The sequence below is a fragment of the Sceloporus occidentalis genome, unplaced genomic scaffold, assembly GCF_023333645.1.
Source record: "Sceloporus occidentalis isolate IW3139 unplaced genomic scaffold, rSceOcc1.0.p SCAF_1, whole genome shotgun sequence".
In the NCBI taxonomy this organism is placed as follows: domain Eukaryota; kingdom Metazoa; phylum Chordata; class Lepidosauria; order Squamata; family Phrynosomatidae; genus Sceloporus; species Sceloporus occidentalis.
In genome coordinates this window covers 172894020-172912750 of record NW_028316981.1, presented here as the reverse complement: position 1 = coordinate 172912750, position 18731 = coordinate 172894020, and the positions used below count along the sequence as shown (strand labels likewise).

At 40.2% G+C, this 18731-nt stretch overlaps 1 protein-coding gene across 6 annotated transcripts in view; it reads right to left on the bottom strand.

The window, feature by feature from the left end:
- LOC149322748 (SPRY domain-containing protein 3) overlaps window positions 1-18731 on the bottom strand; it is a 65258-nt gene that overhangs the window by 15945 nt on the left and 30582 nt on the right. For all 6 annotated transcript variants that reach the window (XM_089482530.1, XM_089482531.1, XM_089482528.1 and 3 more), the window contains 2 exons: window positions 4777-4926; window positions 2025-2082 (listed from right to left, as the gene is read on the bottom strand). In XM_089482530.1, the coding sequence (XP_089338656.1) occupies window positions 2025-2082; window positions 4777-4926 (208 nt within the window). The remainder of the gene's footprint in view (window positions 1-2024; window positions 2083-4776; window positions 4927-18731) is intronic.

The following is an 18731-nucleotide window of genomic DNA, read 5'->3' as shown; positions in this document are numbered from 1 at the left end:
AAGCATTTTATTCTGCTAAAGCAGTAAAAGAGGTTTAGTATGACATACAGTGGGCTCTTGAGGTTTGGTTCCAGGACAACCCTAATAGATATCAAAATCTATGGATGCTCATGTACCATTAAATACAATGGCATAGTGAAATTGCATCCCTTATATAAAATGGCAAAAACAAGGTTTGCTTTTGGAGTTTATATATTTTTGAATATTTTCAAGCCGTGGATACTTGAATCCATGGATAAAAAAATCTGTGGATACCAAGGGCTGACTGTATATTTAAAGTAAGTAAGTATGACATATATTTTAAGTTTTCCCCTCCAAAGCAGTCTTCTTTTTTTCCTGGGGGGAAGAAGGAGAGAGAACCCCCCGCTTCAAAATTTTGAGAACTTTTACATCTCTAATAACAAGAACTGATAGTATTTTTTTCCATTTAGCCAACTACCTAGTGAAGGGACTTGCTAAATTTATCATTTAAAAATGGGGAATTAGGATCCATAACAGAGGTGGGATTTGACCCTAGCTTTTTTCAGGGCTAATTCCAACACAGCTTCTGGGAGTGATATCTGCTGATCAGTTCCAGCATCAACTTGTTAACTTTTGTGCCAACAGTGCAAGAAGTTAACATGCACACCAGCCAGTGGAATCTGCCTCAAGTCCTAGTCACTTCACAGTTGGGGGGAAAGCAATCTAGGGGCCAGAAAGCAGCCAGAGAAGAAAAGAAGGAGTTCTTGGACAGGACTCTCAACCTTTCTTTCAAGCCTCCCTTGGCACAGAACTCTGGAAAGAAAGGGCAGGAACTATCCCAACAAGACAATCTACAAAGAGGAAAAGTAGCCAAGTCAAGGGGATGGAACAGTCATGTGGGCATAGTGAGGAGTGGAACAGAAGGTGGTGACACTCCCAGCTGTGCTGAAAACAGGCCAAGAATAAGGTTGAAACAACAAAGGGAGTGGCAAGGATGGAGGTAGGAAAATGAAGAATCTGGAAAGTTCAAATCAAGTCTATCAGGAATTTTTTAAACTGGGATTCTTCAGAAAATTATCAAGAGACCCTGAATGAGAAACTTGAGGATGGTAGATGAACGCACTGAATGACAATCTTTCACCATCATCTGTGCAGCCCCAGGGATTGTGAAGCGGAAGAAGTATTGTACTCATGTACGAGTCTAGCAATCTTAGCCAAAAAACAGACACCAAAAAACTGGATTGACTTATCCACTGTTCAATGTAAGTCCTGTACTTTTAACTCTTTATCAAAAAAGGAAGCCATCCCCTTCTCAGAGCAGAGTGGTGAAAGGCAAGACCTTAGCCCATCCAGGAAGCACCTAAACAAAGCACTGACCTCCTCTACTCTTTCCACCATGACGCTTCTTCTGGCCTTTTTGAATGCCTGGGCAGGATAATGGGTGGCTGTGCCAAGTCTTTGGTCCTTCCCCTCAAAGGAGCTTCAAGAAGAATTGGGTTTTGAAGGATTTCAATAAGACATCTGTATATGATTGTCAGCTTTTCTGGGTTAAAATCAGGCAAAGTTATCACATTCAAGTTAATTCATTGCTAATGTGGTTGTCATTTTCTTTGTTTTGCCTTTTCATTCCTTTTGATGTGTGTGTGTGTGTGTTTTTTTAGCTGAAGTTTCTTAGATCCTTAGATTATCTGGAGAAACCTTCAGGTTCTCAGGGCCTTTGTGGCAGTGGCACCACAGATCTGGAACTCTCCTCTCTTCCTCCAGTCTCAGTTTCTCTCCAATCAATAATGAAATACATTATTTTTCTGAAGGCAATGTGAAGTCATTTTTAGGGTGTAGCAGTTTTTACCCATCTGTTTGTGGCCATTTTGTCTTATTGAAATCCTTCAGAGCCCAATTCTACTCAAGTCCTCCTCGTCCACATACCTTCTCTGCTTCCAGAGAAATGGCAGAGAGAAACAGATCAAATAAGAGCAATCTAAACCTAAGACATTTTGCTATCCACTCTGGTCTTTCCACTCTGCCCTAAGCTTGACTCTTCAGGACTGCAAGTCCTCACTCACCTGCATGGTAGGCCACTGATCCCCTGCTCCAGCCAGGATGCCGATTTTTTGGGTAGTCCTAGGGGAAGAGAGAAACAGGACAGGGTGTGTCATGCAACGTCACTGTTTAATCACCAGGGAGTATGCCAACATGTGTGCGTGTATATGTGTTTTAAAGAAGGAGCTCCCACTAAAGAGTTGTGTGTGTGCATTTCAAAGCAGTATATGTTTACACAGTCCAAAGCTGCAAGTTTACCATAAAACTATTGAAAACCCTGTCCAATTCTCAGCAAAAGGATGTGATGGCAAAGACAGACCGAGGGCCTCAGAAGGATAGATTCCCATGTCTTTTGGAACTGTGATTTAACAAACACAGGGAGCAGACCCATAAATCCTCAGGGCAAAAAGAGGTGAGAAAGAGTCCTTCTTGGAACAGTATTCATAAGGCAGATTCCACAGCACATTATGAAGTTCCCAGAGTTTAACAGTAATGCACACCAGATCAGACTAGTATTGCATCTCTTACTAGGAAAGTGGGAAAATGTAGCACTAGGTGAGCCAAACTATGAAAACTATATCAAGTTTGATCATTGATATTTTTTTAAAAAATAACCAACCCCACAATAGTGGTAGTTAGATTTTGAAACTCCTCACCATAGAGTCTGTTGTTGTTATTGTTGTTGTGTGCCTTCAAGTCGCTTATGACATATGGCGATCCAAAAGTGAACCTATTATGGGGTTTTCTTGGCAACATTTGTTCAGAGGCAGTTTGCTTTCCCCTGAGGGTGAGAGGGTATGACTTGCCCAAAGGCCACCTTGTGGGTTTCATGGTCAAGTGGGGAACTGAACCCTGATCTCCAGAGTCGTAGTCCCATACTGAAACTACTACACCACACTGGTAGTTCTTGCCAAACAAGTTGAAGATTCTTGGGACCTCCAAACTGACAATGTCTGTGGTGTGTCTGTATGACTTGTTCTGGATCAAGCACTTCGGGTTCAAATTGGGAATAGGTAATCCAGCAGCATCTGGATTACTAACAGAGAAGTGTGGCAGAACTGCCTAGAAGCAGAAGAGGTTGACTTTCACATTTCTGCACAAGTCACCATTCTGGGGCTGACTTCCTACCTATTAGGAGGCATGCCCAGATAAGAAAATCATAAAGAAATGAAGGAAGAAAGTATCCAATTCTCACTTCACACTCTGACACAAACTTTTTCTGTATACTTCCAATTTTAATTGAGGAAAAAGAATACACCTCTGTTCTGAGAAGTCTGCAAAACATGGATTTAGGCCAAGGGGGTTTACATGCTGTTATCCTGCCATCATGCTGTATTGGCAGTGACACAGATGCTATGTGGAAACCATATGGAAACCTCAAAGCAGTTTCTGCAGGGATGCATCTATCTCTCTGTTTCCCTCTCTCACATGTGTGTACACACACACACACACAGACGTACAATCACAGATTATGTAGAATTAAGTTGCCTAGTGTAGGAAAAGGAATGTAAGAGAGGGTGAAAAAAAATTGATCAAAATCTTACTTTTTGTCAATTTGACATGGCTTCTGGGATTTGACTGCCATAGTGTGTGTGTGGGGGGGAGGAATGGAGTTGCCCAGCCTCAAACGCCACGTGAATCCTGGCCATGCATGAAGGCAAACAACAGAACCTGCTGGCCCCATCTGACAGGAAAGGAAGAGGGAAAGATGCCAATCCAGCCTCAATGTGCAACCCTGTCTGCTTCTAATTTGTTATCTGGAATTTTTAGCAGTAAGAAGAAAGCCTGGTTCAGACTATCCAGGGCAGCAGACAATGTGTAGAAAAATGCAGCATAGATGTGGCTGGAGAGAGACAGAGGTTGAAGGCAGATTTTGCCTCAGGATTCCCAAAAGCTGTAGACTGATGACTATACACATCCTCTCCCCTACACCTTTTCCTGATGTTATGTGGACTTTTTTCACACAAGACTTTTGCCCTTTTTTTTATTTAAAGAGCTTGGGGTCTTCCCTTTGGAAGTATAATTCCTCTTGTTCATATTAAGATGGGCTTACAAGGAATAATGAGATATTGCTTCATCAATCATCTGAAGTCACTGCTTCTTACAAACTGCATCCCAAGATAGGAAAGACTTCAGAAATTATCTTTGGAAACACAACACTTAGCTCTCAATAACTAGACTTCCAATGAACAAACCTCAATTTCTCCACTTCAGGATGCATCCATTTCCCTCCAACCACACAAACAAAAACCACAATCCTGTCTGTTCCCCAGTGCAATATCATTGTTTCAGGCAAGAATAATCCCTACATAGCCTGAAATGCTTAACAAGTGGCAGCTGGAAAACGTACATCCATAGGCAGCCAACTGCATGCCCCATCCCCTCTATTGTTTTTGCAGTTCCTGCCAGGAATACATATTTTAACTGAGAAAAGAGCTCAGGGTTGTTCTAGTAACAGTCTAAAGGCCCACTGCTGCCTCCTATGTCTGTGGGGCTGATCAACTGGGTCTTTCAGTCACAGCTGCCCTTCCTCATCCGAAGAGAAAAAGAGCCAAACATCTGAGGAAGATCCCAAAAAATGTCTTTAAGAGCCACATAAATACCATGTGTCATTCTCACAAAGCCCCCAGCCATACAGGATGGCATCTCAGAGGAAAAAAATCTGGAGGGGGGGATTCTTAAATGGGAGAAAATATTAGGTTTCCAAGAAGAAACTACTACACACTTAAACACACACACAATGAGGGAAATGATGCCACAGCCTTTTCTTCTTACCTTGCGAGCCAGGCCTAGTGCAATGTAGCATTTCTCTCCGGGATCTACGATCTCCACCTCAAAGTAGTGACTCCTAGTACTCAGGGGCTGTCGGGCTTGGGCTAGACCCACATCAATTATGCTCTTCCCCTTCCCCACATATTCCAGGAGCTGGAGAGAAAGAAGTACCCATCAGTGGTCAAGTACAGCAAACATCTGACCCAACATTAGCAAGATCACTAGCAAAGCATTACCTCATGACAGAGAAATAATTACAGTAATTAACAGTAACAATTAAGAAGAGAACCCAGAGAAGATTGTATGTGAAATTTCAAAACTTTTGAAGGGGGAGGACGTGCTACTATCTTGTAGCAATACCATCTAAGAGATTTGTGGCACCTTAAAGATGCAATGGTCTATTTGGAAGAACCTTTTGTGGACTCATCAGATGTTCTTGATGAAGTGGGCTAAAGCTCACAAAGCTTCTGCCAAATCAAACTTGTTTTGTCCTGAAGGTGCCACAAGATTTTCAGTTTCAAAGACTAGAAGAAAAAGCATAAAATCAAGTTGGGTAGCAATTGAGAGGAATCCGCAATAATTATAATGCGTTAGCCTGGATGGCTGCAAAATAACTTGCTGGTCAGTGTGCTTTAAATGAGGAACAATCTGCACCTGCAGTCAGATCCAAATTAACATGTGAAACCACAATCTAGAAAACACTCTCTTTGTGAAGATTGCATCTCCACTTCGGCAGATATTTGTTAGAGAAAAAGATCTTTGGGATGGTTGATGTCTCTTGTTACCGGTGGTTCTGGACTGGTACCAACTGGAACAGATGCAGTCTTCTCAGCTACTCAATATCAAAGTAACTTCCACACAGATTTTCGCTCAAATGAGGGTTTATTAACTTTGTTGCTATTTACACAATGCACAGCAAACTACTATACATCTATTTCTCATGAAGTCACCATACTACACAAGACCACAACAATAATACATTTGTTTATATTATGTCTCAGCACATGTCCTTGAAGACTTGTTCTTCCAGGCCTAGGCTTTCTGGCCTGCAACAGGAACCATTTTAAACCTTAGTTAACCATTGACACATCTGAACATTTTCAATACAAATTAGCAATATACTTTAACAATATTCAAGGCCACTTTTTAACAAGAGGGAACATAACTGCAGAACAAGAGTTAAATGTTTTACAATTACCTAGATTTTCTCTCCTAACACTTTAAAATGGAGGGAGAGATTGGTCAAGTAGGAGCAAGCCTCTTTGTTTTTGTTTGTGAGCCTACTTAAGCTACTTAATATCTCCTAGAACTCTGCAGATCATGGAATAGCACCACTCCACAGTTTACTGACTTCTTTGTTAGTCAGCATCCACTGCAGTTTTGCTTTATAGTATTGTGTAAAGAAATTAGTAAGCCATGCAGTTCCCCAATAAATCACATACTGTAATAAGCAGCACACAGAAATCACACTTATTGATAAAGTATTATTTCTTGCTCTCTTCTATTAATTTGCAAATGTTATCCCAAAAACTTATGTCATTATGATCTTGACATAAATTTTGTTTTGTTTTTAAAATTTATACAACCAATTTGCTTGAGGAGGGGGTGTTTTGTTTTTCACTTTAGGCCAAGGCCATATTCAGCCCCTCAAGAGCTCTTCGTAGCCTCCAACTCCTCCAGACTCCCAAGCCATGCTTTAGTGTTTGGTGCACACGCACACAAAAACTATTAACTGCCTATCCTAGGGTACATCTACACTGTAGAAATAACTCAGTTTGACACTGCTTTAACTACCATGGCTCAATCCTACAGAATTCTAGGATTTGTAGTTTTGTGAGGCACCAGCACACTTTGGTAGAGAAGGCTAAAGACCTTATAAAACCACAAATCCCAGGATACCATAGCATAGAACTACAGCACTTAAAGTGATGTCAAATTGCATTATGCCTGCAGTATAGATACACCTTTAGAAGCCTGTAGCATTGGTAATTCAGTTGTAAAGACACTGCACACACCCCTGATAGTGTTTAACTTTTTAAAAAGTTTTTCAAAACAATAAGTGGACTTCCAAACACATTTGGCTTGGTTTGGGCTTCTGGGCACTCTGTGCATTCCCCAAGGGGCTCCAAGGGCAGTAACTAGCTAATAGATCCTTCTATAGTTGCCTACTCCTACTTTAGAGCACACGATGGATAACACGTGCCCTCCAGTGTTGATGGACTGCAACACTCACTATCCTGTACCATTAGCCATATAAGCTAGGAGAAATAGAAGTTACAATCAAGTGCTATCTGGAAGACCACAACCCCACCCTTGATTTAGGAAAGGCTCTTGTTATGTTTCAGTTGCAGCTCACAAGAAGTTCTTCTCTTCTTATTTTTTTCTCCCAACCTTTTCAACTAACAGGTACATATCTCACTCTTTTATATAACAGGACACTTTCCTATACAGGCTTTTTAAAGTGGTGCAGCCAAAGACTTCCACTCAGACCTGCCAGACTGAAAGTAAAGACTGAGCTTCTGATCATCAGGCATTTAGCAATCAATATAACAACTATCCTCTATAGTAATCTAGTTCTTTTTACAGTTTTTCAAAGTAACGGTTGTTAAAATATGCAGTGGCCAGGTACTAAATTATGTAAGTTCATTGGCAAGAGGGCAGTTCGTGCTGTGTTGCAAGTTTTATAAATTACGGTTTTAGGCCAAAACTTCTGTGTAGTTTTTGGAAGCTGAGCACCCTTTCACATATGTTCTCATTTTGTATAATTTATCTGCTATTAGAATTCAAAGACATAACCATATTACTCTGGATCAGTATGCAAAGAGATCTTGTAGCACCTTTGAGACAGAAAGAAAGAACTTGTAGCATAGGCTTATGTAGACTTAAGTCTACTTCATCAAATGCATGGAGTGATCAGGAACAGACCTGTATAGCTCTGAATGAGATGGCTACATCAATAACAATAGAAATGCAAAACCTGTGGTGATGAGGTGACAAGTTCAGTTTTAACAATGGTCACAAAAACTAAGCAGGAGGAAGTATATAACTATGTGAATGGTGGAGGGAGCTATTGGGATGGGAACCAGAAAGGAGATGTGATAAACTGGCCAAGAGAGCCACCTCATGAGGCTGAGGTTTTAACTAGTGTTGTGTAGCATGTCAGGAAACCATTGTCTCTATTCAATCAATTGTTGATAGGCTGGAGTTTATAGATATATTTGCATCTTGTGTTGTTGCTGTTATTCAAGGACTGCTGTTCTGAGGTCTGAAATGGAATGCCCAGGAAGACCAAAGTGTTCTGCAACTGGTTTTGTATATTCCAAGCAAAATAGAGAAAATAGGCAAAACGGCCAAGGCTATCTCTCTAGCTACTCCCACGTGTTAAAGAAGCATGGATCTTGTAAATTTGGAGACAAAATTGGAAATCATAAGAAAAATGGAGGCTAATGAAAGTGGGAGGAAACCATCCCGGGATACATTTTGGAAAAAGCTTTCAAGTGGTCTCTAGAAGGATTAAAATAACTTTCCTGACTTATGCAAGGTTTCCTTGACTTTGTTGTTTCATTTCACATGTGCATATTGTTAGTTTTGGATAAAGGTTTTGCTAAAACATGTTAAACAGTTATTCCTATTCTATCTATTTTATTTCTATCTCAAGTACCCATATTTCTGTTAAAGTAGTAATGCCCAGGAACACATCTGCTTTGATAAATGATAAATGAAGTGTACCCTATATTCAACTTTTACACATGTGTCTTGCAATATTGAAAGGAACCAACTTGTAGATTTTAATTTGATATGCTGTTAAATTAGGCTTTATTTCTTAATGTGCTCACAATGAGAATAAGCTCCACAGAACAAAGTGGCACTTACATCCAAATAAGCAAGCACAGGATTGCACTGAGCCTGGGTGACATTATCTTTAAGGCAAAAGGGCAGGTAACAACCATTTTATTTTTCATGCTTCCTCAAAAGAGAATATGGTACAGAGGGCCTACTTGTGTCCCTTTTCTCCCATTCCATTTTATAGGTGGTCAATGGAGATGGACAAAAAGCCACACTGAACCTCAATTTAGCCACATGACAAGGAAAGAAAGGCAGAACCAGAGGAACTCAAAAGAAAGGCACCACACAGAGAACAGTCCCAAGACAAACGTGTATTATTTTACTGCTAATACTAAGCAGGTTTGGCCCTGGGAACCACATGCACCCACTCTCTTTTTCCTCTGATGAAGTGAGTAACACAAATGGCATAAATGCTGAAGCAGCCCGTGATGTTTCAGCAGAAAGTAAACCAGGCACCCACAAACGTAAGTGATACATCAACAACAAATAATTGACAGTTTGCTGCCCTTTCAATGGTACCCCTGCCTAAAGCTTGCATCTGAGGCAGGCCACCTGCCTAACACATCAGCTCTGTGTTCATCAATGAGATAAATCAGAACACAACAGCCACAGAAATTGGCTACATAAAGCAGGACCATAGAGTAAACAGCAAGCAAATAGAGTAAATGCAGCTACTATGTGTCTTCAAGTTGTCTCTGACTTATGGTGACCCTCTTATAGAAAACCTAGAGTTTTCTTGGCAAGATCTTTTTCAGAGATTTGACAATGCTTTCTCCCAACGGCTAAGAGAGTGTGACAAGCCCAAGACCACCCACTGGGTTTCTATGGTTGACTTGGGATTCAAAGCATGATCTCCCAGAGTCCTAGTCCAACACTCAAACCGTTATAGCAGAATAAATGTGTAATGATATTATTAACGCTTGCCCCCTGGCAGCCCTTCATGGCAACTGTGACAATTAATGACTTGCTGGAGCTATTGGGGGTGGGGAGAAGTACCTTAATCTTTTATTAATGACAGACCTTTAAAAAGAAACACTCCCACCCAGTCACGCAGCTTTCAAAATGGGGCCAAGTGTGCACCAGATAAACAGGCATCTATTTTTGTGTTGCAGTGAAATATTACTCAGCCTTTTCTCCTCTTCCCACTGGAAACTACAATTCATGGTAACAGTATCTTTTGCACGCAGAAAGTCAGTCTCATCATGTGTTAGCAGCACATCCCGGTCCTTACTCTTTATCACATCTCTGTTCAACAGTCTTTCCTGAAAAGGATATGTGGTATCACACTCCTGGCATCCTTGCCAGCATACACATACCTATGCTTTGCCTCCCATCTCCTCCAGAAAGGTCAACTGGTGTTGAACCCAGAACTCTTAGGCTCAGGTTCTGGACAACTACAGCAGATCCACAGGCCAATTCTCTGCCCCTGGAACCTTTCAAGGGGCATCAAACTGCCAAAGTGGCAAAAAACATGGGAAATGGCTAAAAAGCCACTCCTGGTTTTGGAAATTTTAAATGTTGAATGGTGCTGTGGAGCCCCTGCAAACTACTTAAAGGGTGAATTAGCCTCCTGGAGATGTCCAAGGATTCTGGAGGGACTGAGAGCCCACATAACAGCCAGGGGACCGCATATAGCTCTGGGGCCACATTTTGCCAACCCCACGTTACGAGAGTCAAACCTGGGTCATTCCTCTGAACAGAAACCTACACCAGTAAAACACACTTATCCCAGAAACCCCATGTAATGAAGTACCTGAATTGATATCTTGTCTATACAAACACATAATTCAGTTACAAAGTTTTAAACTAGATAGTTCTTAGCTTTTCATTTTAAAAAAGTTTCTAGCCTCTATAATTTTGAAGATCTAACTAGAAAACATGCAAGCAATATCTAACACCAGAAAGTGGGCTGATCAGGTAAGGAGATTCTGTCTCTGCATGGCCTCTTTGTGCTTCTCTCACAATTACCAGAATCAGAATTATATAGAGAATTTGCACCATCAATTCAGGTCACAGTACTCCATTTCCTGGCATGTTTAGGGTTGTTGTTGTTTTTCCCCTGGAAAAATAAAATGATACTAAAAAAGGCACCCAGCATGAAAGGTTTGATTGATATTTCATGGAAATGCATGAAACAGCCAGCAGGTTTCCTGTGGCCAGAAGAACAGATGGTTAAGCAATGATACAAGAGTCCTGTTGCAACTCAACCAGAGCTTCAGTCTGTTGTTGTTAGCTGCCTCTGAGTCAACTTCAACTCATGGAGACCCTGTGAATGAGAGACATCTTCAACCCCCCCCCCCACCTCTCTGCTCAGGCCCTTGATCGAGTCTATCCATCTGGCATGTGGTCTTCCTCTCTTTTTACGTCCCTCTACCTTCCTCAGCATCAGTGTCTTTTCTAATGAGTCGTGCCTTCTCATGATGTGGCAAAGTATGACAGCCTCAATTTAGTCATCTTGGCTTCTAGGGAGAGTTCAGGCTTGATCGGTTCAAGGACCCATTTGTTTGTCTTTTTGGCCATCCACAGTATCCTCAGCACTCCAGCACCACATCACAGATGAATTAATTTCTATCTGCTTTCTTAACTGTTTAGCTCTTACATCCGCATATCATGATGAGGAATACAATGGCTTGGATGATTCTAACTTTAATGTTCAGCTGTATATCTTTACACTTTAGAATTTTGTCTAGTTCTTTCATAGCTGCCCTTCCCATTCCTAATCTTCTTCTGATTTCTTCATTGCAGTCTCAGTTCTGATCTATGTTTGATCTAAGATATGGGAAATCTTTAACTATTTCAACATCTTTATTATCTAGATTGAATTTATGTAAATCCTCTATGGTCATTATTTTTGTTTACTTTATGTTTAATATTAGGCCTGTCTTTGCGCTTTCTTCTTTTGACTCTCTTTAATTACTGATCCAAGTCTGTGATGCTTTCCACTAGCAGTATGGTGTCATCTTCATATCGTAGATTGCATACAGGTTGAACAGATAGGGTGATAGAATGCAGCCTTGTCTGACCCCTTTGCCAACTGGGAACCCTTCTGTTTCTCCATATTCTGATCCTACAGTAGTCTCTTGTACTACGTACAGATTCCTTATTAGAACTATGAGATGTCTTTCTTTAAGAGCATGGCATAGCTTTTCATGTTCTAGTAATCAAAGGCCTTGCTACAGTCTATAAAGCACATGCTGATTTTTTTCTGTAATTCTTTGGCTCACTCCATTATCCATCGTATGTTTGCAATGTGGTCCCTAGTACCTCTTCCTTTCCTGAACCCTGCTTGGATCTGGCAATTCTCCCTCCATATATGATTAAAGTCTATGCTGCAGAATTTCGAGCATAATTTTGCTTGCAGGGAAAATTAATGCTATGCTTTTATAATTCCTGCAGTCTTTTGTATCTCCTTTTTTGTGCATTGGAATGTATCTTTGCCAATCTGTTGGCCACTGTTTTGTTTTCCATATTTGTTAGCATATTTTGGTTAACACTGGAATTGATTCTGTTTGCTTGGTTTGAAGCAGATTATCATCTGTTCCTGGTAATTTATTCTTTCCAATTTCTCTGAGTGCCACTTCCACTTTGCTTTCCAAAATTTGGGTTTCATCTTCATATGGTTCTTCATTCCATGTGACATTATTTTTTTGTCTTTTTTTCATCTTGTTTATTGTTTCGATCTTCTTTTTATTTCATCTTGATTATTTAATATGTTCCTCTTCTGATCGTACAGCATACCCAGCCTTGGTTTGAATTCAAGAAGTTTAATGGGGAGTACTTTTTGCTGTTCTTTCCCTTGTGAAAATCTGTGACTACAGATTTTAGTTTTTATTTTTGTTATTGCTGTTAAGTTAAACCTCAAGAGTTCCACGGAGAGGAAAGTGCCAACTACACCCAAGCTATCTCTGTCTTTCCCCCAAAAGACAGAGCAATACCAAGATGGAGAGGCCCTCCAGCCCACCTTCCCTCCTACTGGCTTGTGGTAAGTTACATCTCAATAGCTCAGTACAGTTCTTGTTGTTGGGCATGGAAATCTGTGGCCAGACACTTCATGGAAAGAACTAACCCTTGTATTTCTTCAATGATTCACAGATACATTGAAGGAGAGATCGAAGCAGTAGAGAGAGAAAAAAACCTGGGGGTTGTCACCATAGTGGGATCTCCCTCTTGAAGAAAACAGCTTTATCCAGCAACACCATCAAGGTCAAATCTGAAAGCTGGTTAAGGCAAAGAGGAGAAAGAAGGGAAAAAGAGGAAGGCTTCCAAGTCTACAACCGGATGACCACGAGAAAGGAGATGGCTTCAGGCTACTCCAACCCAGACAGTCAAAATTCCAAGACAACCAGCTTGCAGGAACAGACAAACACTAACTTTCAAAAGGCACACGGCAAATCCAGGCCTACCGCCCATTCCGCTAGTGTGCCTAAAACCCATGCCCAGTCTTTGAAGAGTGGGCCTTTAATAAACAAAATATTAAAATTGTCCAAGAGAAGAATTCCAGCTATGCAATTTTATTTTTCCATCAGACCAGGCAAAGGCAGGGCAGGGGGAAAGGAGACAGGAAAGCGAGGAGGTTCACGTGGGTGAAACTGGCACTTCTACTTGCAAAACAGGAGGAGGAAAGAAGTAGCCCTTGGAAGGGTGCTACCAATTTCAATTCTATGTATTCTTTAAAAGAATTTCAAAGCTTCATCTGCAAGGTCTGCAAGACATACAGCAATTAAAAGATAGGAACATTTTTACAAGTCACTTCTGTGGTCTCAAAATATCTCAACCAAAGACTTTAACAAGATCCAATCAGACCACACAAGACATGGCTGTGTTAGTGCACTCAGGTCAGGAAAGAGTTTGCTCCTCCTATCTATGATCCTGTATCTCTTTTACTATCCTCCTGTGAGACCAAGAGACTAAATATTTGATAGCACTGGTGTGTGTGCGTGCGCACACACATCTTCAAGTCACCTGTAGACTCATGGTGATACCATTAATTTCATAGTGTTTTCTTAGACAAGGAATACTCAGAGGTGGTTTTGACAATTCCTTCCTCCAAAGTACAGCCTAGAGCACCTGGTATTTATTGGCAGTCTCTCGTCCAAGTAGTAACCATGGCTCACCCTGCTTCACTTCCAAGATCAGATGGGATTTCATACCTTCAGGATATTTACACCCGCACAGAGCCTATAATTTTATAAAATTCTACCTTGGAAAGTTTCTTTTAAGTGTAATAACTTTTATCTGAGGCAAGGCTACACAATCATTTCACAAGCTAGAGTGGCCAACAACATTCACCACTACATTCACTTCTTTCCCTACCATCATACGTATAGTTAGATGAACAGTATGTCCATTCGTCCCTGCATTTTAAAAAAAATGGCAGGGATACACCAAGTCAAAAGTGCACCGGCACCTGTACAGAGCATCAAGAAACACTGGCTAGGTGTTTGGTGCCTTGTGGCATAGATATAATTATCTGAGACTACAGGAAATGTATTTTCCTGGTTACAAAGGTGAAAAGGATATACAAATACCTGCATGCATCTATGTGGGGTGGGGAGGAGGAAGGTGTGTTCTACATACAAGTAAGACTACTGGGATAGACACAGTTTCTGTAGCAAGAGAACTTCACCTGGATGAGAAGTAAATGAGTAGCAGTAGTTATGCAGCATGAAGGAAAAGAAAGGGACAATTCTGAGAAAAGGGAGGGAGATTGGATTGAATGTTTTAATGCTCTGGCAGTCAAAGCAGGGAGGCATCTCAGAATTGCATGGGGCAGAGGAGAGGAACAGAATTAAATTAAATTAATAGAACTAATTCATGACAGAATTAAGAACACTGCAATGAATTAGACCACAGGTCCATCTAAGTCTGGGGCAGGAATCATGTAGCCCTCTGAGTGTTTCTGGAAAGCAAGTCCCATTATCCCAAGCCAGGGAAGCCAATGGTCAGGAATGCTGAAAGTTGCAGTCCCACAACATCTGGAGGTCTACGCACATTTCACACACCTGATCCCAGTGAAGTGGTTCTGTGTCTTGAAAGTGACTAACCAAGGTGTGCTTAGGAAGCTTACAGACAAGGAATAATGGAAATTTCTATTCATTGTTCGTTCCCAGATATATGGTAAGGTGACACATACACTGCTCCTGGAAAATGGAGGTATCATGCTTGACTATCCTGAATTTCTGTGGGGCTAGACACAAGAGGAATCTCCAAGCCTTCTCCATGACAGCATATAGCCCAAAATTGTACCTCAACCAGAGCACATAAAGTTATAGTCAGACACACAATTATGAATAAGAAATTCCACCCAAAGCCCTTCCTGATGGCACTTACTTCAAACCTTAGTTTATAAGGGAAACCTTCCAGCGGATGAAGGCAAGAACACATTGTCCAAGGAAGAGGGTGTCCAAGACAAACAGGTGAACCTCTCCGATAAGCATTTGCAGGCCTAACACCCTGTGCCAGTCACATGAACCCTATGCTTGGCCAGCTGAGGCTAAAGGAACTTTAAATAAAAGTGACTTAGTAGCACTGTCCAGATGTAGGCAAAGCAAAAGCAACAGTGTGGGCTGAGACGGTAAGATGTCCTTACTCTGCTTCAAGCTTAATCCCTACAGCAGCCATTTTGTGAAGGACTGCACAGATTCAGGGAAGCCTGAATTGGCTCCACTCCAGCTTGAAGCCAAGGCTCAACTTGTGAAGGTGATGTATTGTTATCATACTGGCCATGATCCTTTCTAGTGGCAAAGAGTATGAACTCTATTGATCGACTTACGCAAATGACACCTTAATGAGTAGAGCCCTGACCCTCTTTCATAGCAACATTGATCAGGTCCAGCCAAAAAGAAGTTGAAGCGCACTTGCCCACAGACACTTCCCTCAGAACACTTTTACGAGGAAACATTTTACAGCCTCCATGTTGGGATGTTTGTAGATGGCATGTTAGCAACCTTTGCATAAACTCAGAGCAATAAAGCTGAAAGAAACATGCAACAAGAATGATCCAATTGCTATGCATTCATTTTAGCCACACTCACAACAACTTTTAGGTATTTGGTTATGAGGCAGGCTAAGAACTGCAACAAGGAATAAAACAGGTTTTACAGGAAATAATTTGTATTCTCATCTTCCAGATGGTCAAAGGAGCCAGATGCCATCTACTTGTGCAAGAAGTGCCACAGTAGCTATAGCCTGCCTCCTCTAAGATTTCAGCCCCAGATTTCTTTCATACCCTACTTCCCAAATCTGGTACCCTCTAATGTTTTAGATTGCATGACCATCATCCCTGACCAAATGTTAGGCAGAGATAATGAGAGTTGAAGTCCAAAGACGCCAAGGTGGGGAAAGTTATACTACACTATGAAATTTACTGTTTGCAAGGAAGAAAATAAGTCTACAAGCAAGGAACAACATGATTATAATATCACCACTGGAGAATTCAGGGTTACACCATGTCACATAGTACACACAGGGGATATGCATTAAGAGTGGCATCCTGTTAGTGGCTTATGCACATGTATATTTTGCGGGGTACAAGGAGCTATTCTCTGCCACTCTCCAGATGCTGTGTAGCCTCAGGAAGGACTGCTGCTTCTTAAATGTGAATTAAAAACTTTCTTCTTTTCTAAGGTATTTGGAACTTTAGTAGAATGTTATTTTATAACCTTGCATATTTCATTACATGTATTGGTTAATTTGCAAATTTACCTCAATAATTTATTTAATAACTGTATTTTATAGTTTTGTTTTATTACTGTATATACTCAACTGTAAGTCACTTTCATGTATACGTTGAGGGCAGGTTTGGGGGCCAAGATCATGGATTTCTTTATGACTCATGGATAAGGCAAGGGTAAAACGTATAGGCATGAAATAGAATCTAAAAAATGAAGCAAAAGAAAACAATGCCAAAAACCTTACAAAATGCCAACAGACATAACTGTTTGTGCCCACCCTAAAGGCTGGATGGATGAGAGAGTACAGTGGTCTTAGTACTTCTGGCATAGATTACACTCCTGCTTTTTACCAGAGGATGGTTCTTTTTTAAAATAAGAGTTAAAGTACAGTACTTACATTAACCCATGGACAAGTCAACTTTTTTTGGCTCAATTATGAGACTAAAATGTATAGACTTATACATGAGTATATACTTCTCTGTGTGTGCAGATATATGCACACATTTTAAACTGTATGCTTCTGGCAGGACTGACTGTTTTCAGTCGTTGTACCTGGAAATTGATGGTGCTATATAAATAAACAATAATAATAATACCAGTGCAGAAGGGAGGAAGAAGGAAAACAAATCAGATTGCAGTAAAGATGAGGCTGGTCTGGGCTCCAAGGAAAAGGAAATGGAGGAGGTGCACTCCATTTGTGAGTGCATTCTTGTTTCTTCCTCACTGAGCTGAGACCAGTTGGTTCTTCACCGTCTGAACTGTCTTCCTCGCTCAACCATTCCGCACCAATAAGAAGCAGTAGCAGTAGGGATCTTTCTGGGGATTAACATCTTCCCAGACAGGAGTGGACACAGAACTGTACATGCTTTGCCTGCTACAATGTAGGATAACAACCAAAGTTTTTTTGTATTTGTAATCTTTATTGAAATTATTTACAATGTAAAAAGGGCAATATCAATACACATTCCAAATTCTTATTCCATTAATCTTGACCCTTCCCTCCCCAACCCCAACCCATCACCTTTCTATTTCATTTACTGCTTATACATTAGCTATAAAATCCATATTTCTCAAAGATCTATAATCCTTACTTCCTTATCTCATCATCTTCCATTCTAGTTTGCTTAAATCCTAAACTTGTACAGTAATCGACTCTAAATCACTAAATTTAACACAGCAACGGTGTAACTTATTTCCTACATATTTCCCTTCTTTCCTTATTACCTTATTTGATCTTTCCCTTCTGAAACATTTCTCTTATTCTTAACCAAATTAAATTGTCTTCTTCAGGCATTTCATCCTTTCATTTCAAAGTTAATATATCCATTTCTACAATTTCTAAACATTTTTCTAGCCACTCCTCCACTTTCGGTACTTCCTTATTTCTCCAGATTTTGGCAATTGTTATTCTGGCGGCGGTAATTAAATATAGTAATGGTTTCAATTTCATTCTTAAAACCTTATTTTCTATTATATTTAAAAGACAAAGCTCCGGAATCAGGGGGGAAAAAAGAGACAAGAAATATTATATGAAAAAACAGGGATTAAAATACAGCAAAAAGTTAAATATTTGGAGATTTATATTACAAAAAAGAATAACGACTTGTTTGATAATAATTACAAAAAGAGTTGGCAAGACATAAAGAACAATTTAGAAAAGTGGAATAAGTTACAATTATCACTATTAGGGAGAATTGCATTAATAAAGATGAGTATTCTGCCAAAAATCTTATTTTTATTCCAAAATTTACCGATAATCCATAATGAGGGAATCTTTACGATATGGGAAAGGGACTTAAAGAGATTTGTGTGGGTGAGAAGAAAAGCTAGAATTAATTGGACAACACTAATGGATAGTAAGGAGAGAGGAGGATTAGGGATGCCAAATTTGAAATTATACTTTCATACATGTTGCTCAGAATGGATAACAAAATGGGTGGAATTAAAGGATGAACAATAATTAGATTTAGAGGGATTTAATTTAAGATACGGGTGGCATGCATACATGTGGTGGAATAAAGTAGATCTAAATAAGGAATTTAAAGAACATATAGTAAGGAGAGCATTATACAAAGTATGGGTAAAATATAAGGAAAAATGTTATATAAATTTGCCAGATTGGGCGTCTCCTCATGAAGCAATATTAAAGAAGGGTAGAATTGAAGGAAGAGACTGGCTAAAATATAAAGATTATCTAAAGATAATAGAAGGGAAAACTATTATGAAATCTAGAGAAGAAATGCTCAAAGAAGGAATTAATATAGATTGGTATTTATACTACCAATTAACTGAGAAATATAAAGCGGATAAAAGAGAATTTTGAGACCGTGTGCTCAAGACCGTGTGCTCGTTGCTGAAGGGGCGGAGCTTCTGTGAGTCACATCTGTGAGTCACAAGGGGGCGGAGCTAGCAGACTAGCTTTATATACCAACTTCCAGA